Source organism: Centropristis striata, chromosome 15 (assembly GCF_030273125.1).
Source record: "Centropristis striata isolate RG_2023a ecotype Rhode Island chromosome 15, C.striata_1.0, whole genome shotgun sequence".
Classification (NCBI taxonomy): Eukaryota; Metazoa; Chordata; class Actinopteri; order Perciformes; family Serranidae; genus Centropristis; species Centropristis striata.
The window spans coordinates 30,307,848-30,326,089 of NC_081531.1; the positions used below are offsets into that span (position 1 = coordinate 30,307,848).

The window sequence follows — 18,242 nt, forward strand, 5'->3', positions numbered from 1 at the left end:
TTAGTACTGTACATGAGAGGCGAGGAGGGAGGATCACTGCAATCGTTTTTAAAGGGAAATGTTTTACAAAAGTGTCAAGACTTGGATTCAGTGGAGATTTCACAACGCTTTATTGTGGCCCTTTCATTTGAAGAGAGCGCTAGCAGTCACTGAACACCAACAAAACAAATTTAATTCCCTCCCTCATCAGCCACGCTTGGCCAGGGTCAATGCCATGTGCATTTAGCTTCTTTTGTAAGAAATACTGGAATTAAAATGAGAGTGCAAGGATCAATATAGCAATTCACCCAGCACAGAGAGGAGGCTGTGTGTCAAGTATTGCTTCTGCTTATTAACATGACTATTGATTGAGTCAGAGGAGCGTGGTCACAGAGGCAGCATCAAATACCAATCGTTAACCCTAAAGTCGGGGTTAGCTATAAACACTTAGCATGCTCTGTAACATCTCAATCCTTAAAGGGACACTGCACTGACAATCCACCTTGACTGTATTTTTTCCCACCTGAGATGTAACTCATTAGCACATGCAGCCTTGAGCTCATTAGATGTTTGTTTGGAAACATCTGAAAAATTCACTCATGTGAGCATGAAAAATTTGGAGGCTATAATTTTCCCCACTGAGATTCAAGGCATTCGTTTGATATTCATAAGCTTTAATTAAAGAAACAAACAAGTCAAAAGTTTTGTGTTGCCTTTTAACTAATGGCCACTTGCTGTTATAACCAACATAATCATGAGAATAAAATAAAAAAGAATTAATGAGAAAAAAATAATTATATAGATGTGTGTAAATTCATTCCGGTGTCCTGCAGATTCACCACAAGAACTGAAACTGATTGGGACAGGGTAGAGGATAGACAAACAGAAATACTGATAAATGAGAGCAGGATGGAAATAGAAAAAAAGGGTGGAAGAATTGGGAGAGGGATGAAGAAAAGCGAGAAAGAAAATGAGATATACAGTATTGACCTCAAAATCCTCTCTCGCCATCTTTTTGAATGATGCTGCTTTAAACCTGTCAGAAAATGGAAACACTCTCCCAATCAGCCTTTGTGGCAGTGGGAGAAATTGGCCATGTCTGGGCTCATAACCCCTGAAATGTATCAACCACTCTCAGTCCTCCCAACACAATGCATTCTCTTTTAGCAGCGAGTGTGGGGATGTGACCACCATGAAACAGAGCTGGAACAACCTGTGCAGAGCCTAAGACGGTAGCTCCTTGAGACCCAGGCAGGTAGATCAGTGTGCAAAGGAGACGAAGAAATCAGAGTGGGACAGATGGCCTGGAAGGAGCTGATAGCTAGCTAACCCACCGGATTTATTTGATCAAATAAAAACAGATTTTAGGCACTTTAATGCCACAGCCCAGTTTTGAAAAACCTCCATCTGTCCTCTACTAAAACCTTATTGCAGAAGTGCCTGCGGAGAAGAGGAGGAGACAGATACAGTAGAGGACAGAAATGAGATGTGCTTAAGATATCACAAAAAAAAACCTTTTCACATGCGTGACACAGCTGTTTTGACATGGTAATGAAATAAATGACTGTTAGATATAGATATATATATATATATAGATAATTAGAATATGTCTATTTTTATAAATAATAATTCCTCCTGCCCATATATATATATATATATATATATATATATATAAAAAGATTTAAAGGATCAGTCTTATCACCCACCTACGTATATTTCTCATGCCCATATATATATATATATATATATATATATATATATATATCTTATACCACTTATATACTATACTGCGTATATCCTCTGCATTTCTTTAAATATATTTATTCATTGATGTTCATACTACTACATCTAACCACCTATTTAACCTATTTAGCATGCTAAAATATATTTTCTCTAATGTGCAATAAATGTAAATGCTCCCAGGAAAAAAAAACACAAAAAATATATATTAATAATAAATGCAGCCATATAAGTAATTTTTATATGAGCTGTAATTAATGTATGTATGTGTCTTATTTTTTATATTCTTTATTCTGTTTTTTATACCTATATGTCTGTATCTTGAGCTTCTGTGATGACTAAATTTCTCCACTGCGGGATAAATAAAGTCTTATCTTATCTTATCTTATCTTATCTATATTTTGCATCCTAACAAATAATATAATATAGTTTGGGCTCTGTTAAAATGTCCTGCACATATTTATGTCAGATTATTGTCAATTGACTACATTGACAATATCACAGATCCCTTTAAGGTTGTCACAAAGCTTAAGTACTAGGAATTTAACACCTCACTGTGCATGTGGATCCCTGACGTCCTGACATACAGACCCCAGGTGGTGAGACTGGGGTGACACGCCTCTTCAACAGTCCTTCAACAATCCACTGGAGCACCCCAGGGCTATGTTTCGATCCCCCCCTGCTGTGCTCCCTGTACACACGACTCTGTAAACATTTTTGTCTGAGGTAGGCCTGATCACAGATCTACCTAAAGGAAACAGAGAACCTGACCAGCTAGTGGCAGGGCAGCTACCTCCTCCTGAATGGGAGCAAGGAGATGATAGTGGACTTTGGGAAGTTGCAGGGAAGGAACTATGTGCCTCTTATTATCAATTAGGATTAGGAAGACAAGACTGGAATCGGATGCTTAGGAATTTCTACTCGTGTTCTATTGAAAGAAATGGGATAGCCATCGTTGGGATGGAAGCAGCAGAGACAGGACTGCAAAGGTGCTAAGAAGGTTTATTTATTTAGCTGAATCTATAATAACCCAGCCAAATGTAAAATACTGCTGTATTAAATGCAAATACTTTGCAGTGATTCATATTGTTTTTTAACATGTTAATTAATAAAAAAAACTGACTGAAAGCACATCTACTCTTTATCCCTCAATCATAAAGTGTGAATCTGTCCACCACCCTGCCCACCAATGCTATTCACACTAGGTTGACTGGTGAAGGAGCAGTGCTAGGTAATGGGTAGATTTCTATTTACAAGCTTGTTAGCGTGTAACTGGCAGTGGCTGAAACAGTGTTAGTGGTTATGAAACATACAACAATATCTTCAATGTTACAGTGTGTTTCTGCTTTGAGATGGTAGTTTCGGTTGTTTTTTTTACAGCATTTGACTGGCTTTAGAAGTGTTAGGAGGGTATTTACACCAGGGGCTGCAAGAATAAGGCCAATCATTGAGAACTCCAGCTACGCGGATAAAAGCTTTCCATCCCTGTTGAGGTCAGGAAGAAGGTACTGGAAACATCGGACCTGCACTGAGAAGCTCAGGAGAAGATTCTTTCCTCAGGTCCCTTGGATCCTAAATGAGGATGATGCCTTAGGCTTTATTGCACAAATTGAAAGAACTGATGGGCTTACATTTCACTGAAACTATACCTAAATTATTGATTGATTGACTTCTTGACTGTTTGAATATTTAATTATTAAACACCAATGATGTAACACCATTGCAAAAATATCTTTCCAGCGTTTATTGAACTATTAGTTCCTATCCGTGCTAAAAGTTGGTGTTACATCAGCTTCCTAATGTTTGTGCAATTATTCTGCAAATAAATTGTAATGCAGCCAGAATCACCAGATGGGGTAATGCATTATATGCCGTTAGCTGTGGCAGAGGGGTTGAACAGTCAGGTTGAGGGCAGTAAATTCTCCCGATACATTTTTCATCCTCCCTCTCCTGCAAGCTGCCAGACTGCTGAAAGGAGCATTGACTAAGCACAGAAAGGTCCGACCTTACTTATTTATTCCCAACCAATCTATGTGATGTTTGAATGCTGTTGGAAATAGACAGGGTCTCTGAATGGTCTGTGTCTATATATAGATACGTATACAATGTTTTACATAGGTACACTACATCAACATAAATATTTATTATACAGTCACCTCATCTGTCAGTTCTTCTTTCAAACATCTCCCATCCTTTGCCCTTGCAAACTGCTGTTCTGTCTGCTATAATGATGACACTTTCATAATGGAGGGCGGCTGCCAAAACAAGAACATGCACTTCAACCATAATGTCCCTCCCACGGCTCCTCTGCTCGGAAGTGTGGAGCATAAGTTAAAGTTTGGCACAGTATGTGGTATCAAAACCCAGCTGATCAAAGTGAATATTAAAAATGAATTTTTCGATGCATGGTACATCACAGCTTCTCTCAGCTCAACTCACCCTTTTTTTTAGTTTTCCATTAGCAAAAGGTATGAATAGTACCTGGTACCTATTACTATTTTTTTAGTACCAACTAGTAGAGGTTCCAAATGAAACTAGATGGAGGAGTTAAAACACTGCAGACAACTGATTAGCCGGAGAGAATCATCACTAGCTTGACATGAGACATCCTGCCAAACCTGCCCTTTAAAGTAGCTAAGCTACTGCTATATGCTTTAATGTGCTTTAAAAAATAAATAAAAGGGAAGGCTGATTACATATCACCTATAAGGAGCAGTTGAATAAAGTGAGATGTATATTTTCTCTGTTTCTAATATATATATATCTATATATATGACCATTAATTGACAAACTGTCCATGATCTGACTAGAGAAGTAGCAGGGGGCCTCTGTGATCCCTCCAGTTATCGTTGTGTGACGGAGACAAATAAGCTCATCAGAAAAGTGGAAGCAATCAATTCAGCCCCTACAACATCAGCTCATTTTATCTCTCTTTTCTCATTGGATACTATGATTGAAAAGATTAATATCTTCAAAATTACATTAAACATGATGAAAAAATGGGAATCTCACAATGAAATTATCTAAGCTGTTTAGTTTAACAATTTGCCGTGTTTTCTGTTATGCGAATATAAAAGGAATGATCACATTGCATGTTGCTCAGTAAAGAATCTGTTGTTAATCACATTATCTTTACGACAACTACACACTGCAGCCGGGTGCACAAATCTAATAGCAAAATACAAATTAAAAACTGTCTGTTCTTTTGGTGTTTTAATCAGTATTGTACAGTCAAAAAATACAAAAACAAAAAGGATGGTGGCTTCCAACAATTCCTTGTTTTTCAGTGCATTGTATGTGTGATGGGTGTGTGTGTGTGTGAGCCTATACGTGTCTTTAATGTGTCTTATCAAATAGTAAATCCCATGCGACAACAGCTAAATGTGTGCCCATCTCTTCCTACAGGTAAGTGAGTGGGGTTATATTTTGTTGAGAACTAAAAATCATCTGCGTGTAATAACATTCAAAATGTGATGTAAAATGTGTCCTGCTTGCATAATACTTTCTGTGCACACTGCTCCTCCACAAGTCTACTTTCTGATCTCCTACATTCCTTAAAAAACCTTGGGACCTGGATCGCCTCCAGGCAGAGGAGCTTCACACATTGCTGATGAGAAGGTATGACACATACTTGACTTAAATTTCTATCTTTCTATCTTCCGTCGCCAAGAAGAGAGACCAAGGTTGCGCATTCTCTTTAGCCGTGCCAAGCAGTTGTCTGTATAGTTTGCCATCAGATCACTATCAGTTAAGCTGTAGGAGGGAGGGAGACTGTGGCCCCATCTGTTCACATGGTGCTGCTGAAAAGCACGGCTTCCTCCCGTTTCTTTATTAGGCCTGCTTGGTGTATTAGGATGAAATGATCAGAAATTCCCTTCCTAGCCTTGCTTTTTTGTGAGTCTCAAGAAAAACTTTCTACCAAATGCACTGAAGAAGTGCATATATCAAATATGGGGAAATGCATATGTGTGTGTGTGCATGCGCTTGTGCAGGTTAAGTGCGCCTGTGTCTATGCGGTGCAAGATTTACTTACTTTACCCAGAGAAAGCTTTCAGAGAAAAACACACTCTCAAACATATACTCCGTCAAGACTTATCTTAGCCCTCCAGAGGCAGCAAGACAAAGCTCACACATTTTAAAGTCTCCAGTGGTAAATGAGGCGTTTGAGAAATTGCGAATGCCAGAGAACACACACACTGACAGTTAATTTTTATAACCTTTTGTGAAAAGACTTACCAAGCAAACATTTCAACCTGAGACAGACCCCATCACTTGTGCCCCCCCATCCACCCACTCACCCCAGCAATTTGTTGCCTGTCTATCTCCATCAACCCACACAAGACCAGTGAATACTGTAATAGCTAAGACTAAACCAAAATATGTCAATGCTTTTCAGAGCTTGAATGGAACTCTTTTGTGCAACATTATTTTACCTCCGGACAGGTGTCACCGGATTCTGCCGTTCCTCTCAGCTTTACTGAGCTTTATAGGATTTTTCAGCTCATTGTTTTGGTTTTATAGCCCAACGCTTTTTTTTTGGTTCAGTCTCACATCTCGCTCTGATAAACCCAGTATACAATACCAGTCCAGCATTGGGAACGCATTGGACCATTAAGCTGCTATGGAGCTATACTATTTCTTTTGGGTTAGTTGAGACTAAAAACAGAGCTGAAAGAAGAGTAATTTTGGACTTGCAGGGGTAATGCTATTTTAATGCTAATGTTGCTCTGTGTCTGCTGGATATAACCATGTGCTTGCCAGTCAATTTAAAATGTGATAAAATATTAATTCTATGAATTATTTACGGTGCCCATACAACTGGTTAATGTTGCTTTAAAGATTCAAATTTAAACTTAACTGCTCTATTAGAAATGTCATACATAGTTTTGCTAATAAGGGATAGTAAGCCTAAAGCACTGACCTGAACCTCAATGCCATATCCCAGGTAGACCGTAACCAGGTAGTTACACTCCACTCCAGAGTCAAGCTGCTGCAGGATTTCGATGTTACCCTCGGGGTCAGTGAAATTCAGGCTGCATGGCTCTGTGGGAGACAGTAAAAAGGCAAGTTATTCCCTCTTACCCGGACCACTGATCTTTCTGACAGCCCACCTGTGTCACTGTGGCCCCGTAACCTTCTAACTATCTCTGCAGATTTCCTATCCGACACTGCTCATCTGGGCCGTAAGCCCTCTGTGGCCAGTGGAAAGGACAGGCAGGACACATCAGGGAAAGTCAGATTGTTTCTGACACATGAGTGACTCCGTTTTCCCTGGTGGAGAGCTGGATATCGGTGTGCAGCATGTGAAATGAACAGCAGCAATGTTAATGAACTGATGCTTAATTTTCTTGTCCTCAGGGATGGGTGAGTTCAATCTTGAGGGAAGGTACTCTCACTTTTGAATTTCCAAAAAATTATTTGGATGCTGCTGCTATTTATTTCACAACATTGTTTGAATGTTCTGCTCAATACATACTTGAAAGTCAGAGAAAACATGAACACGCCTACCTGCTGTTTGCATGGTGGTGATGGTGGTGATAACCGTGGTGGTACCCTCTTCTTGGGAAGTTGGGTTGAGGAGTGGACGATCAGAGCTAGTCTTGTTTTTAAGTGTTGTTTCTCTGGGCTCCTCTTTCTCCGTCTTCATTAAAGAGGGTGCAGCGGTAGCCTCTGCAGGAGAAGCATGCCAACTATGAGGCCAGATTTTCCCCACTGGGTTTTCAGTAACTGAACCTTGATTATTTGGTGTCACTTGAGTGGTGAGAGAGTCTGTTGTTGGCTCAACCCTGTCTGCCACCTTTGGCTTAGAGGACTTCTTTTGAGGGAAAGGCATCGGTGGCCTTGGTGTTGTCGGAGAAAATGTGGTTAATGGGAAAGTGGCAGCCGCAGTGGCGGTAGTGGCAATGTCTGAGAAGGCCGGGGCGTCCTCGTGGGGCACCAGCTGAGTGACAGGGTCTCCTACATCTGAGGCAGAGACCGAGCCTGGCATGGTGGAATATGCAGCCACAGAGCCATCTCTCCCGAAATAGTGCTGGTCCCCTTGGAAATCCCTTGTAAGTAGGTGCTCATGAAGCAGAAGGCCCTTGAGGACAGGCTGGTGGTTGGGGATGTTCACTGGTGAGACAGTGGTGACAGAGTAGACTTCACTTTCCCTGTCCTGTGGTGACGAGCCCCTGTCTGGTTCCAGTGTCCTCTTACTGATGCCATTGCTTTCATGTGGAGCTAAGAGAAAGAGGAAGAAAAAAAAGGAATATGGTTGTGTTAAGAAAAATATTACAGGCCAGCAAGCGACAAAAGCAGCATACAGTACACAAGAGCAGTATGTCTTTTTGACAGTTTCATTATAGAATCGTCAAGACTGTCGGCCTATAATCTACCAAAATTATGCCTAATGAGGTGAGAGGCTGTCCTCTTGTATAATTCTTCCACACATTTTGTTGCTATTTAAATCAGTTCATTATCCAGTGTGGCTGTGTGTGTGTTATGTGCATGCGTGTGTGTGTGTGGTTTTCGGGGGGAGGGGCAGTGGCATAGTGAGTATAATCCCCTATACTATCCATTCTAGAAGCTTAAATAATAGGGAAAACGCCTAATAGGTTGACATATATAGGTCACTACAAGTAACATACAGCACACATGATATACAGCATCGAATCCTATGTAAGGACACAATTTATTTTTAAGTGTGTCTTCAGTCATCTTTTTTCATACTATACATTTCATTGAACCAACAATCTTTTAAGACTTTAATGTGTGGCTGATTAATACTGACAGTGGTGAGCAGCTTGCAGAAAGCTGGTTTATTATCAAAGACAAATTCCACAATCACACCCTGCAGGCAGTGAAATCTCAGAGCGGAGAAGCACTAAGCAGAAATAGTCTAGTTACATGTAAGATAAAAAGGTTTAAAAAGCACATATTTTTCTAAGGCTAGTATTCTTATTCTCTCTCCTTTTTTTTCGACCTCACACATCACTCAAACACAGTGCCAGGATTGTTAAAAGTTACACAGGATAGGCAACTCAACCAGGGAATAGTCAGAAAACCAGGACAAAGAAAAAGAAAAATACATTATTGTAAGTCACAAGAGACATTAGGTGTTTAAACATGGAACTTTTATATGACATGTCAGTGTAAAAATCAAAACAAAAGATGTTCTCTGTTCTGTTCTTTCTTGCTGTTTTGACTGAAATTAAGTTTGAATAAAACAGCCATAACACACAGTTGGTGTTTCGTAACAAATTAATCACCGACAACAAACAGATGCATGCATTTAATAATTGATTAAACAACAACTTTCAATAATAAGCTATAACACCATTAGGAAGTGAACAACACAAATGTATTAAAAAATTAAAGACGGGAAGGATTAAAGCTGCACATGTTGGCTACACCTGTTTTTGTCACACATATCAGCTCTAATTAATGCATAAAATTAGTGACAGTACAAGAACAAGACACAAGAGAATTTGCTTGTGGTTCCAGATCTTCCCTTATAAAAAGGGACAAACCAAATTTAAACTAACAGTACAGCCCGATATAAATCTCATTATCTAATCACTTCTATGGCAGTTTAAACATCAGCATATCTTTTAACAGCTCAGACCGGCCAATCAGCTCATGCAGAGTAAGTGTTTTTCGTAGCCAAAATGATTGCACAGTGAGTCCAAAAGTGCCATATTTATCCCATTATCTGCTAAATGTTCCTCACGTTGGTTGTTCGGGGGGAAAATCTAATGAATTGATGGTTCCCGCAACTGCAAACCTCCAGACAGTGTAAACATTAGCAAAGACAAACTGATTTTGTATGTCCTTAGTGGCTTTGACAGGACCGCTATCCTGAAATGATCAAATGTTCTCCGGCTGGCTGCCAGTTATACATACTCAGATGACAACACATTTTATTTTAAATTCAAGTGCTGACTGGCTCTTTTAAGGTGTGTGTTGGCAGGATTTGTTTCATCTTGTTAGGATAGAGGTAGAAATACAGCTGGGCATAAAAACAAAACACCATCTTTTTAGGACGGTTAGATGAGCTGACTACAATACAGCTGACTGTGAATTCTTTCTTTCATTTAGGCATCAATACAATCTCAATCTTTCTGGGTTTTTTTTCATTTCACACCATCGAAACATAAAACAATTCTATGTTTTTTTGTATGGTGTAAATAGGTAGGTTTGATAAATATCAAAAACACTGAGCGAGTTCATATAATCCTCTTCTGCGTCTACGTTCATGTGTCTACATGAAACAATGCCGTCTGCTTTGACACATTAATTACCTTGCCTTCGTCCTTCTTAATGAGCCAGAAAAGCTGCCAGCACACTTTTCATGCTTATAAATGAAAGCATGCTGTTGACACAGGCAGCAACTGAGTGGCAGTGAGATATCTTCATGGTGAATCTGCCCAGATGATTAAGTCAAAACGGATGAAAAGAGGTCAGTTGAATGTTTGTGAACATAATAACTGTTAAGTAAAATACAGTATCATGTCATGGGTGAAAGAATATTTCTAAATGCTTTTCAAGGCCAATTTGTTGATATTGCCTTAAAAATGTTTGGAAATTTAATCTCTGTCTCTTAAAAATAACCCTCCATACACCGACACTGCATTCTCAGTTATGATTTGTTGGAACCATATTTGCTGAATTACAGTCAATTTAAAAAAGAAAATACAGTTTAAACACATGGTCAGTGTTGTCGCAATTTGGTTAAGTTTAGGCACCAAACCTATTTGAGTTTGTTTAGGCAATAAAAAAATGTTTTTAGGCTTATTAAATCATGGTTTGGGTTAAAGAGAGTATGTTTTTTACATAATAAAGCCTGTTGTTTGTTTGAGCCATCCATCCCAGCCACCCATTCATGCACATCAATGGACTTTAAACAAAAACGCTTCTGTGCTACATCAAAAACAAACCTTCCGGATAAAATAAGTAATCCTCTAAATGTGAAAATGCAGTTTAATCACATGCAAAAAAAAAAAAATTTAAGTGGCCAGGCTGCAGATTTAGAGAAAAATTGTCTTCTGGTTGAATTTTGTGGCCAGTTCCACAGCCAGTCTATTTTCTATTGTTCCATATCTCCATCCCCATCTGATTAAATGACAAAGCTTACATATTCCACAATTGACTGCCTCATTTTGGCTGTATTGATCACAACCGACAGTTGCTTTTTGTGCATATGAAACAGATGCTAAAATCTGCTTGCCAGGAGGCAAATGTTAACCCTGGAAAACTGACTTTGTCTTTATTGATTCAGGAGACATACATTTGGGTTTTAAGTAAGAAATGACATCTGAATTAATGTGAAAATTAACTGCACCACAAGGTAAGCTCTTGTTGCCTCATAAAACTTATAAAGTAGGTGTAAGTCACTGTAATGTTTTGCTGATGCAGAGTAGTTTTACCACCATCCAGCACGCTAATAAAAATTTGATCAGGCTATTCAAGAGGAAGAGTAAACAATTTTGTTACAAAGCCTCTCCCAGGCTGACAGAATTGACACATGGTTTTACATTATACTGGCAGACACGACAACACCACATTTATCTTTCTTGGCGACAGAAGCAATTCAAAGCCCTTTTGATGTTTTAAGATGGAGGAGAAACATTTCCTTGTAGCCTTATTCTGTCACAACAAGAGCAGCGAAAGCTCTACTATAAAGACAAACTAAGCATATTTGACATGTCTCACAACCAGCGAGAATAAAGAGTGTAAAGGGAGGTCTTCATGAATGATTGAAGTTTATAAGACTGCCACCCCCCTTACTCGTAATTGCAAAGTAGAGAGGAATCTCAAACATACTGTATGAGGAATTATACTTTTGACAAGATTATTGTTATTGCTGCATGGCAACTGGGGCCTGCCTCTTCTTTTGTTATCTTCCTCTCTCTCTATGTCTCTATCTGTGTTGGTCAGCTGTTGACCATCCAGTTTCTGCCCTTCAGTCAGAATATCGAGTGGAAGAGGAGAGTGAGAATGGAGAACTGGGATAAACCACAGTTTCTCATACACAGATCAATACAGGATCAATGTGTACAGGTTGGAGACCTCACTGTGGTGATTACAGAGGAGCCAGTATGCTTCCAAACTCTTCTCATTCCTGAACCTTAATTGGGTGTTTACAGTTGAGGTTTCACAGAATAGAGTGGAACACTGAATATTAAAGTAGCATTGGGTATGTAAATCAATAATCACACAACAGGAAATAACCAGTTACAGTCTCTCTTTTTTTTTTTGCAAAGTTGCATTCCATAGTTGTAAATATAAAGAAAACGTGTCATATTCAAACATGTGTGTGTGACTGATTTCTAACCTTTCCTTAAAATTATTTTTTTTTAAATGCAAAATCCTCATCAATAAAAGACAAAATAAATATTTAATTGTGATATTCCATATTTACACTAACATGATCTTTCAAAATGCAAAATATAATATATCTCATTAGACAAATCATACAATTGTAGAGCATGCCAATCAAATCTGATCATTTTGAAATTTAAATTTGCAGAGCATAATAGCATGCTAATACCAAAATTTGAAAATCATTTATAAAACAAAGCTCCTTGCCAGGGGCTGCACCTCTGGTGGAATCTGATTGGACGACCCTGTTGCCTCTCGCTCGTGAATTCTAAGCATGGCAATCCATAAATCAGTCAAACTTAATTTCCTTTTTAAATACAGGTTAGCACAATTCCAAATGCTTTTCTAGGTGATAATGATAGCCAAAAAGTGTTTTTGCAGTGAAACAATTTGACACTAATGAACACCAGAGATTGATTTTTTTTTTTTTTTAAGAAAGTAATAGGTTAAGAAAGTACTACCAGTACATCAGGTTTGGTTTGATGATTGAGAAGTCATTTTTAACACATAAACACACCCACGCCCATCCATTAATTTGCTGTCATTCTGTCAAATATGACATTGAATCTCACATAATTATAACTATCAATGCTTAATTGAGAGACCAAATCCAGCCTCAGCTAAGTGTCGACACTCAACAATGGTCATAAAAACAGGGACACAGGCTGTTTTTAGAACAAATTAGCAAAAATGACAACCTTGTAGACCCTTATTCTCTATATAGAAACACAGGCAGGTCCTGTTCTCACCTGTTTCCATCTGCAGTTAGAGAATCACACCATACTGCCAGCCAATTTAAATTTATTGTGCTTGAAGGACTCCAATCAGGTATACATGTACTGTAATATGCTGGCATAACCAGGCTACTGTCAGAACAAAGCGATCTTGATGTGCTCTGTCAGGCCCACAGAGTGGGTACCATCATATTTAACCCTTCACACATCAGCAGGTTGCATCAAGTCACAGGCAATGAATACAATCACAAAGAGATGATCGGTGTGAACATGTGTCAAAGTTACTGTACAACTAGTGGGAAAAAATGTTTTGTTGTAGGCTGAGTGCAAGTTACAGCAGCCATAGCAGACCTAGGAGCCGATGTGAAATTTAACATAGCTCACACCTCAGTTAAAGTTAATTTACTGCAGGAGATCCTGCAGCCTAAAGTAGAAGCCATGCTGCACACTCCAGAGGTTATGCGTGTAACTGCATTACATCACACCACACTGAGGCTGGTTAATTACTGTAGAGCTAATTCATAAATTAAAGGTGGTAATCACCATGACAGAATGAGATTACTGTTGTCGTACCCTGAGCAGTGTCACAGATACAATAAAATACAATTTATTGTCTTAGGGGAAATTAACTTTGTGAAATGTTTCTTCTGTGTGCACATTAGAGAACATTTAGGACACGGCAGAGCAAACTAGAGGCCAGATAAGCGTGGAAAACATTAACATGTTCCGAAAGAAACTCTTCTCATGCCCCATCACATCCAGCTATGTAATGTCACCACAAACCTGTTTTAAAACTGAAGTTAAATATGCATGCCAATTTACAGGCCAAAGAGACTAAACAACTCAGCTGCCATTATCTTTTAAAATTACTTCATGCAGTTTTTATATTGTATTAATGGTTAATTGTTTGTCTGATGGTCGATGGATGTACAACAAATTGCCTCAAAAGAATAATAAAGATATCCTTGATCCTTAAAAATGAACAGGATATTAAGGCTCTAATATGATTTACTGCTTCTTGGTTACTTGCACGGTTAAGCATTTTATTATTGTAATCTTTATTCTAATTGTATTATTTTATTCTGAGTTGTACGCATAGTCCCAGATATTATAATGTCGTTAATTGTGTTGTGTTTCCATTGGGTTTATGTTCCATGTTCTTGTGTTTTATGCAGTCCTTCTGCAAAAAGGATTGTCTCTTGCGGGGAAAGATCTGAACTGATCTAACCTGAATTGAATGTCTCAACTGGGCTTCTCATTTGTTTTTTATTCAACTTAACGAAAGTATTAAAGGGCAAATCTGGTTTGCAGAAGACTTTGAAAATGCTAAAGCTTGTTTGCATTCCTATGATTCATCTCTACTGACTAGAGTATAATAAAGTGTGTCCACACATCCTGATTACGTGTGACTGGAGGTGCAACCTCACGATTTGCCCTGAGATTCCATGGATTCATGGCAACCTCTCAGTCGACACTGAATAAGATGACAGAGTGAGCAATCATAGGGGAATCCTCCTCAAGACGGCAACACACAGCCTCCTCTCTTCAGTTGCATATCAATGGAGTCATCAGTGAACACTCAGTGCATGGAGAGAGCACTAATAAGATGGGACAAGCCACACTTGATGCAGGCTGCTGATTGACATCAATCTCTTTATATCCAGGGGCTTTATTTCCTTATTATTACAGAGAGCCACTAGACAAGCAAATCAATAAGCAGCTTCCGCTGGGCTCAGATACGAGGCCTTCAGATTGCGCTACATGACTCCTTTTAGGGTCCTCTGTGGAGCTCTGAGCTCATGAATCCATTCCAACATGAGGTGAACATTTCCTAGGAGTGGCATTTGCTGCGATTCCTGCAGTATGTGCACATTCTACACTTGTTTGCATTAGGCCATAAGGAAAGACCATAGGAAATAATGAGGTGAAACTGATAAATGATTCCATTAGTTAACTTAATGAATTGATAATTTAATTTGGTTTGTGGGTGTCACAAGCACATGGACATAAATAATAATAAGAAAAAAAAGGTAGCAGGAGCAAGAAAATGAAGAAAATCAAATCAAGTGAGCACTTGCTGGAAGAATAAAAAACAGAGTAGTGCGTCAATTTCCAATCACTTTCCAATTTCAGAGCATCAAACGTTCCTTTTACAGTCTGTCTGGTTTTTGACTCGTGAGGATAACCGCATATTGAAATGAGACACACTCTTATCCTTCATCTGCCCTTTGACTTCATTGAGCGGAACCATAACTTTTCCCTTTCATTTATTACGGCCTGTCTGTGTTCCGGTTCATTGAGCATTGTCCTTCAGACAGGCTTTAAACAAACTGTGTCTTAATGGTGCTAGGAAGCTCGTAAGACCTGACCTTTAAGCTGGAGCAGAACAAAAACAGAGCTACCCAGCCTGCTATTTGCATGAAATCCACTGTAAAGCACTGAAGCTGCAGGGGGTAAATGGGCCAACCTAAAAGCAAATCTGAACTCTGTGCTGAGGGGTTAAATGTGGTTTAATTGGCAATAATTTCTGTCATTTTGTAAGCTGAATAAATTGGAATTTCTGGTGCTACAGTTATACCTATTTTGTCTTCTTCTTCTGTGCATCTTTGCTTTACCCTTTTCCTCTTGATATATATATTTTGTTTTGTATATATATACTTTTTTCTACCAGAGAACGTAGGAATGAATGAACGCATGTCTTGTGGTACAAATGCCTGGTATTAAAATCACATCATTTTCTGTAATCATGGCAAAATCTGTTTTATATAGAAGCCGGATCCTTGTTGTATTTCAATTTACCAAAGTGCTGCATCCTAGAAAATACTAGGAGGAATGTCTCTTTTCACACTTCATTTCCTCCCATTAGAGTAATTTATCTTTTCATTTTCTTCTCATTTACTCCATGGTGGAGTCAATTAAGAATAGAGCTGTGGGTGAAACAAGACATACAACTTTTAAATCTGTAGTGGATTACCATAGTGTGAGGAAATTGCAAAATGTGTTTCAGCAGTAGTCCTGAAGATAATAAGTTCTGGATTAACTAAAAATATATTAAATAACAACAATTTAGCTCTGTTTTGGCTGAATCCTGTATTATTACTATTGTCAGACCCCAAGTGTGTACTTTAAGCTACACAACTATATACCATTTCAGTGTTTAAAAGAAAAGATATATAAAATGACAAATACAGTCATGCTATACCCTAAGGCAGAGGTGGAGATACTATGAAGGTTGTGGAGGGCCGGACCAATACTCAATATTAATTTTATAATTTTGAAAAACATAGTCAATTATTTGGTTTTGAGCTGCTAGTAAAAATACATTTTATGATAAGACTACGTTAATGTGGAGTAACTCAAATATGGCAGTAAAAAAAAAGTGACAAATCATTATCTCACCTTTCCATTTATTTTAAACACAACATACATTAAACCACAAAATATATATATATATAAAGCATGTATGTTATGCAGTAAACCATAAATGTATTAACTTTACGCAAAAATGTTTTTCACAAGGCAATGTTGGCCCTCAAAAATATTTTGTGCAGCCCCCATGGTACACTTTAATACATAAAACTGTAAACAAGATTCCATCAGGTTTAGAATGACAACTTGTAGAAAGCTATTGGTAACATCACAACTAGTAGCACCTCACGAGTGTCATGGGAATAGTGCTGCTACACTTAAGTCAGCCATTTCACTGGACAACTCAGAGGCTCAATGTGAAAGTGAGAGGGAAAAGCCACCAAGGAAAATCTGCTGCATGATTGAGAAGAAAGGGAGGCTTCAGGAAAAGTTGGCTAACTCTTATTTCATCTGACCCTAGGGAAGAGATAAACTGATCTACCATATCTGCAAACAGGTAATTACAGTGCTGAAGAAATATAATGTCAATGCTATGCCAATGTTATGAGACCAGTCACAAATCCTACAAGAGTGCAACGTACGATTAAAGCGTACAAGCAAGACTTATCTGCCCATCAGTCAGTCTTCACAAATCTTCTAAAAAGTAGTGAAGGTGAAAGGCAGGCAAGCTTTGTGTTATCTCACAAAATTGCAAAGCGTACAACTGTAGCAAGCTGTTCACTGACAGAGAGAGAGAGTTCATGCTGGACTGCTTAGTAAAAGTGGCCGGTATCAAATATCCTGAACCTGTGCAGCTCTCAGTGATATGCGGACTCCCTGAACTGGCACTCAGTCATTGAAGATTTGAGCTGGGTTCTCTGAGGGTGCTGGTTGTACATCTGTCTCCCCACACAACACAAACATTAGTGGTGCATTTAAAAGCTACTTGATTGATGTCACACTCTCCATCCCTCTTCAAATCATTCCCCAGCTCCATAACAAATCCATCAGTCGGAGGAAAATACTAATAAAGCAGCACACTCTCAATTTTCAACCTTTTCTGTGTATTTAGATTGACATGCATATGTACATACACTTGTCAATACTCTATCTCTCCAACAGGCTCCTGTTGTATCACTGAATCAGTGACAGAAGAACACAGAGGCAAGAAAGATTAATTTCAGCCTCAAGAACTCCCTCATTTTCTTTAGCAGACAGAGAAGACCATCTGCAAAATTAAAGGGCTGGCAAGATACATCAAGGACTGTTGTCTTTGCTTTTTTTCCATGTTTGGCTTTTAGCAACAAGTACAATGCTCGTGTGTTCATGATAATAAAGCAGACTTGAAAGGAACTGAGTCCTGTCAATGGTTTGTGCAAGCATGGCAGTATGTGGCCATAGAGACGAGGTTAAAAGTAGGTTGGGGGGGGGCTTGCTTGGCACTATTTTCACTGCTGGTTTAGTTGCCTTTTATTGCAGCAGAATGAAAGAAAAAACAGACAAAGAAAGTTCAATTCAAAGACACCCTTATTTTTTTTTTAAGTTTAATTATTTCAAGGTAGTATCTGTAACCTTTTTGTTGGAATAAAATCCAACAGCAGACCCTGCAGCTCACTTCACTCTAACACAATTATCAGGATAGTTTTCTTCACCAGAACATTCATGAAAACTACAAATCTGTTGCCTTAGTCTCATACTCTGTAGGAGTCTCCTCCTGCAGAGTCACCTTCCTTTGAAATAGGCCTTCTGGCATTTGCAGCGAAACCGTCTCCGTGTCTATTTAAGTCCAGACTTAAGATTCGTTACAGTTTACCTTGTGCCTTCATTTTCCCCTGACCAGCTGTTCCGTTTGTCTTTTCCTTTATAGTGTGACATACAGCACAGCACCATGCCTGTGATGGAAGCCGCCTGGTGCGCTGGCACAGTACATGCACAGCTGGATAGCACACAGATACACAGAAACATGCTTTAAACCCCAATAACACGTAACTCGTGTACTATTTTCTTATTTTTAGTATGTACTGCAGCCACACTAACAAAGTGTTTTCTGTTGCATGCAGAAATATTGGAACTTTCTTC

At 38.8% G+C, this 18,242-nt stretch overlaps 1 protein-coding gene across 1 annotated transcript in view; it reads right to left on the reverse strand.

Moving 5' to 3' along the window:
- Positions 1–18,242, reverse strand: part of LOC131986987 (seizure protein 6 homolog) — a 97,335-nt gene that overhangs the window by 35,961 nt on the left and 43,132 nt on the right. The window contains exons 2-3 of the mRNA XM_059352129.1: positions 7,228–7,941; positions 6,641–6,762 (exon numbers count right to left, since the gene is read on the reverse strand). Coding sequence (XP_059208112.1) covers positions 6,641–6,762; positions 7,228–7,941 — 836 coding nt within the window. The remainder of the gene's footprint in view (positions 1–6,640; positions 6,763–7,227; positions 7,942–18,242) is intronic.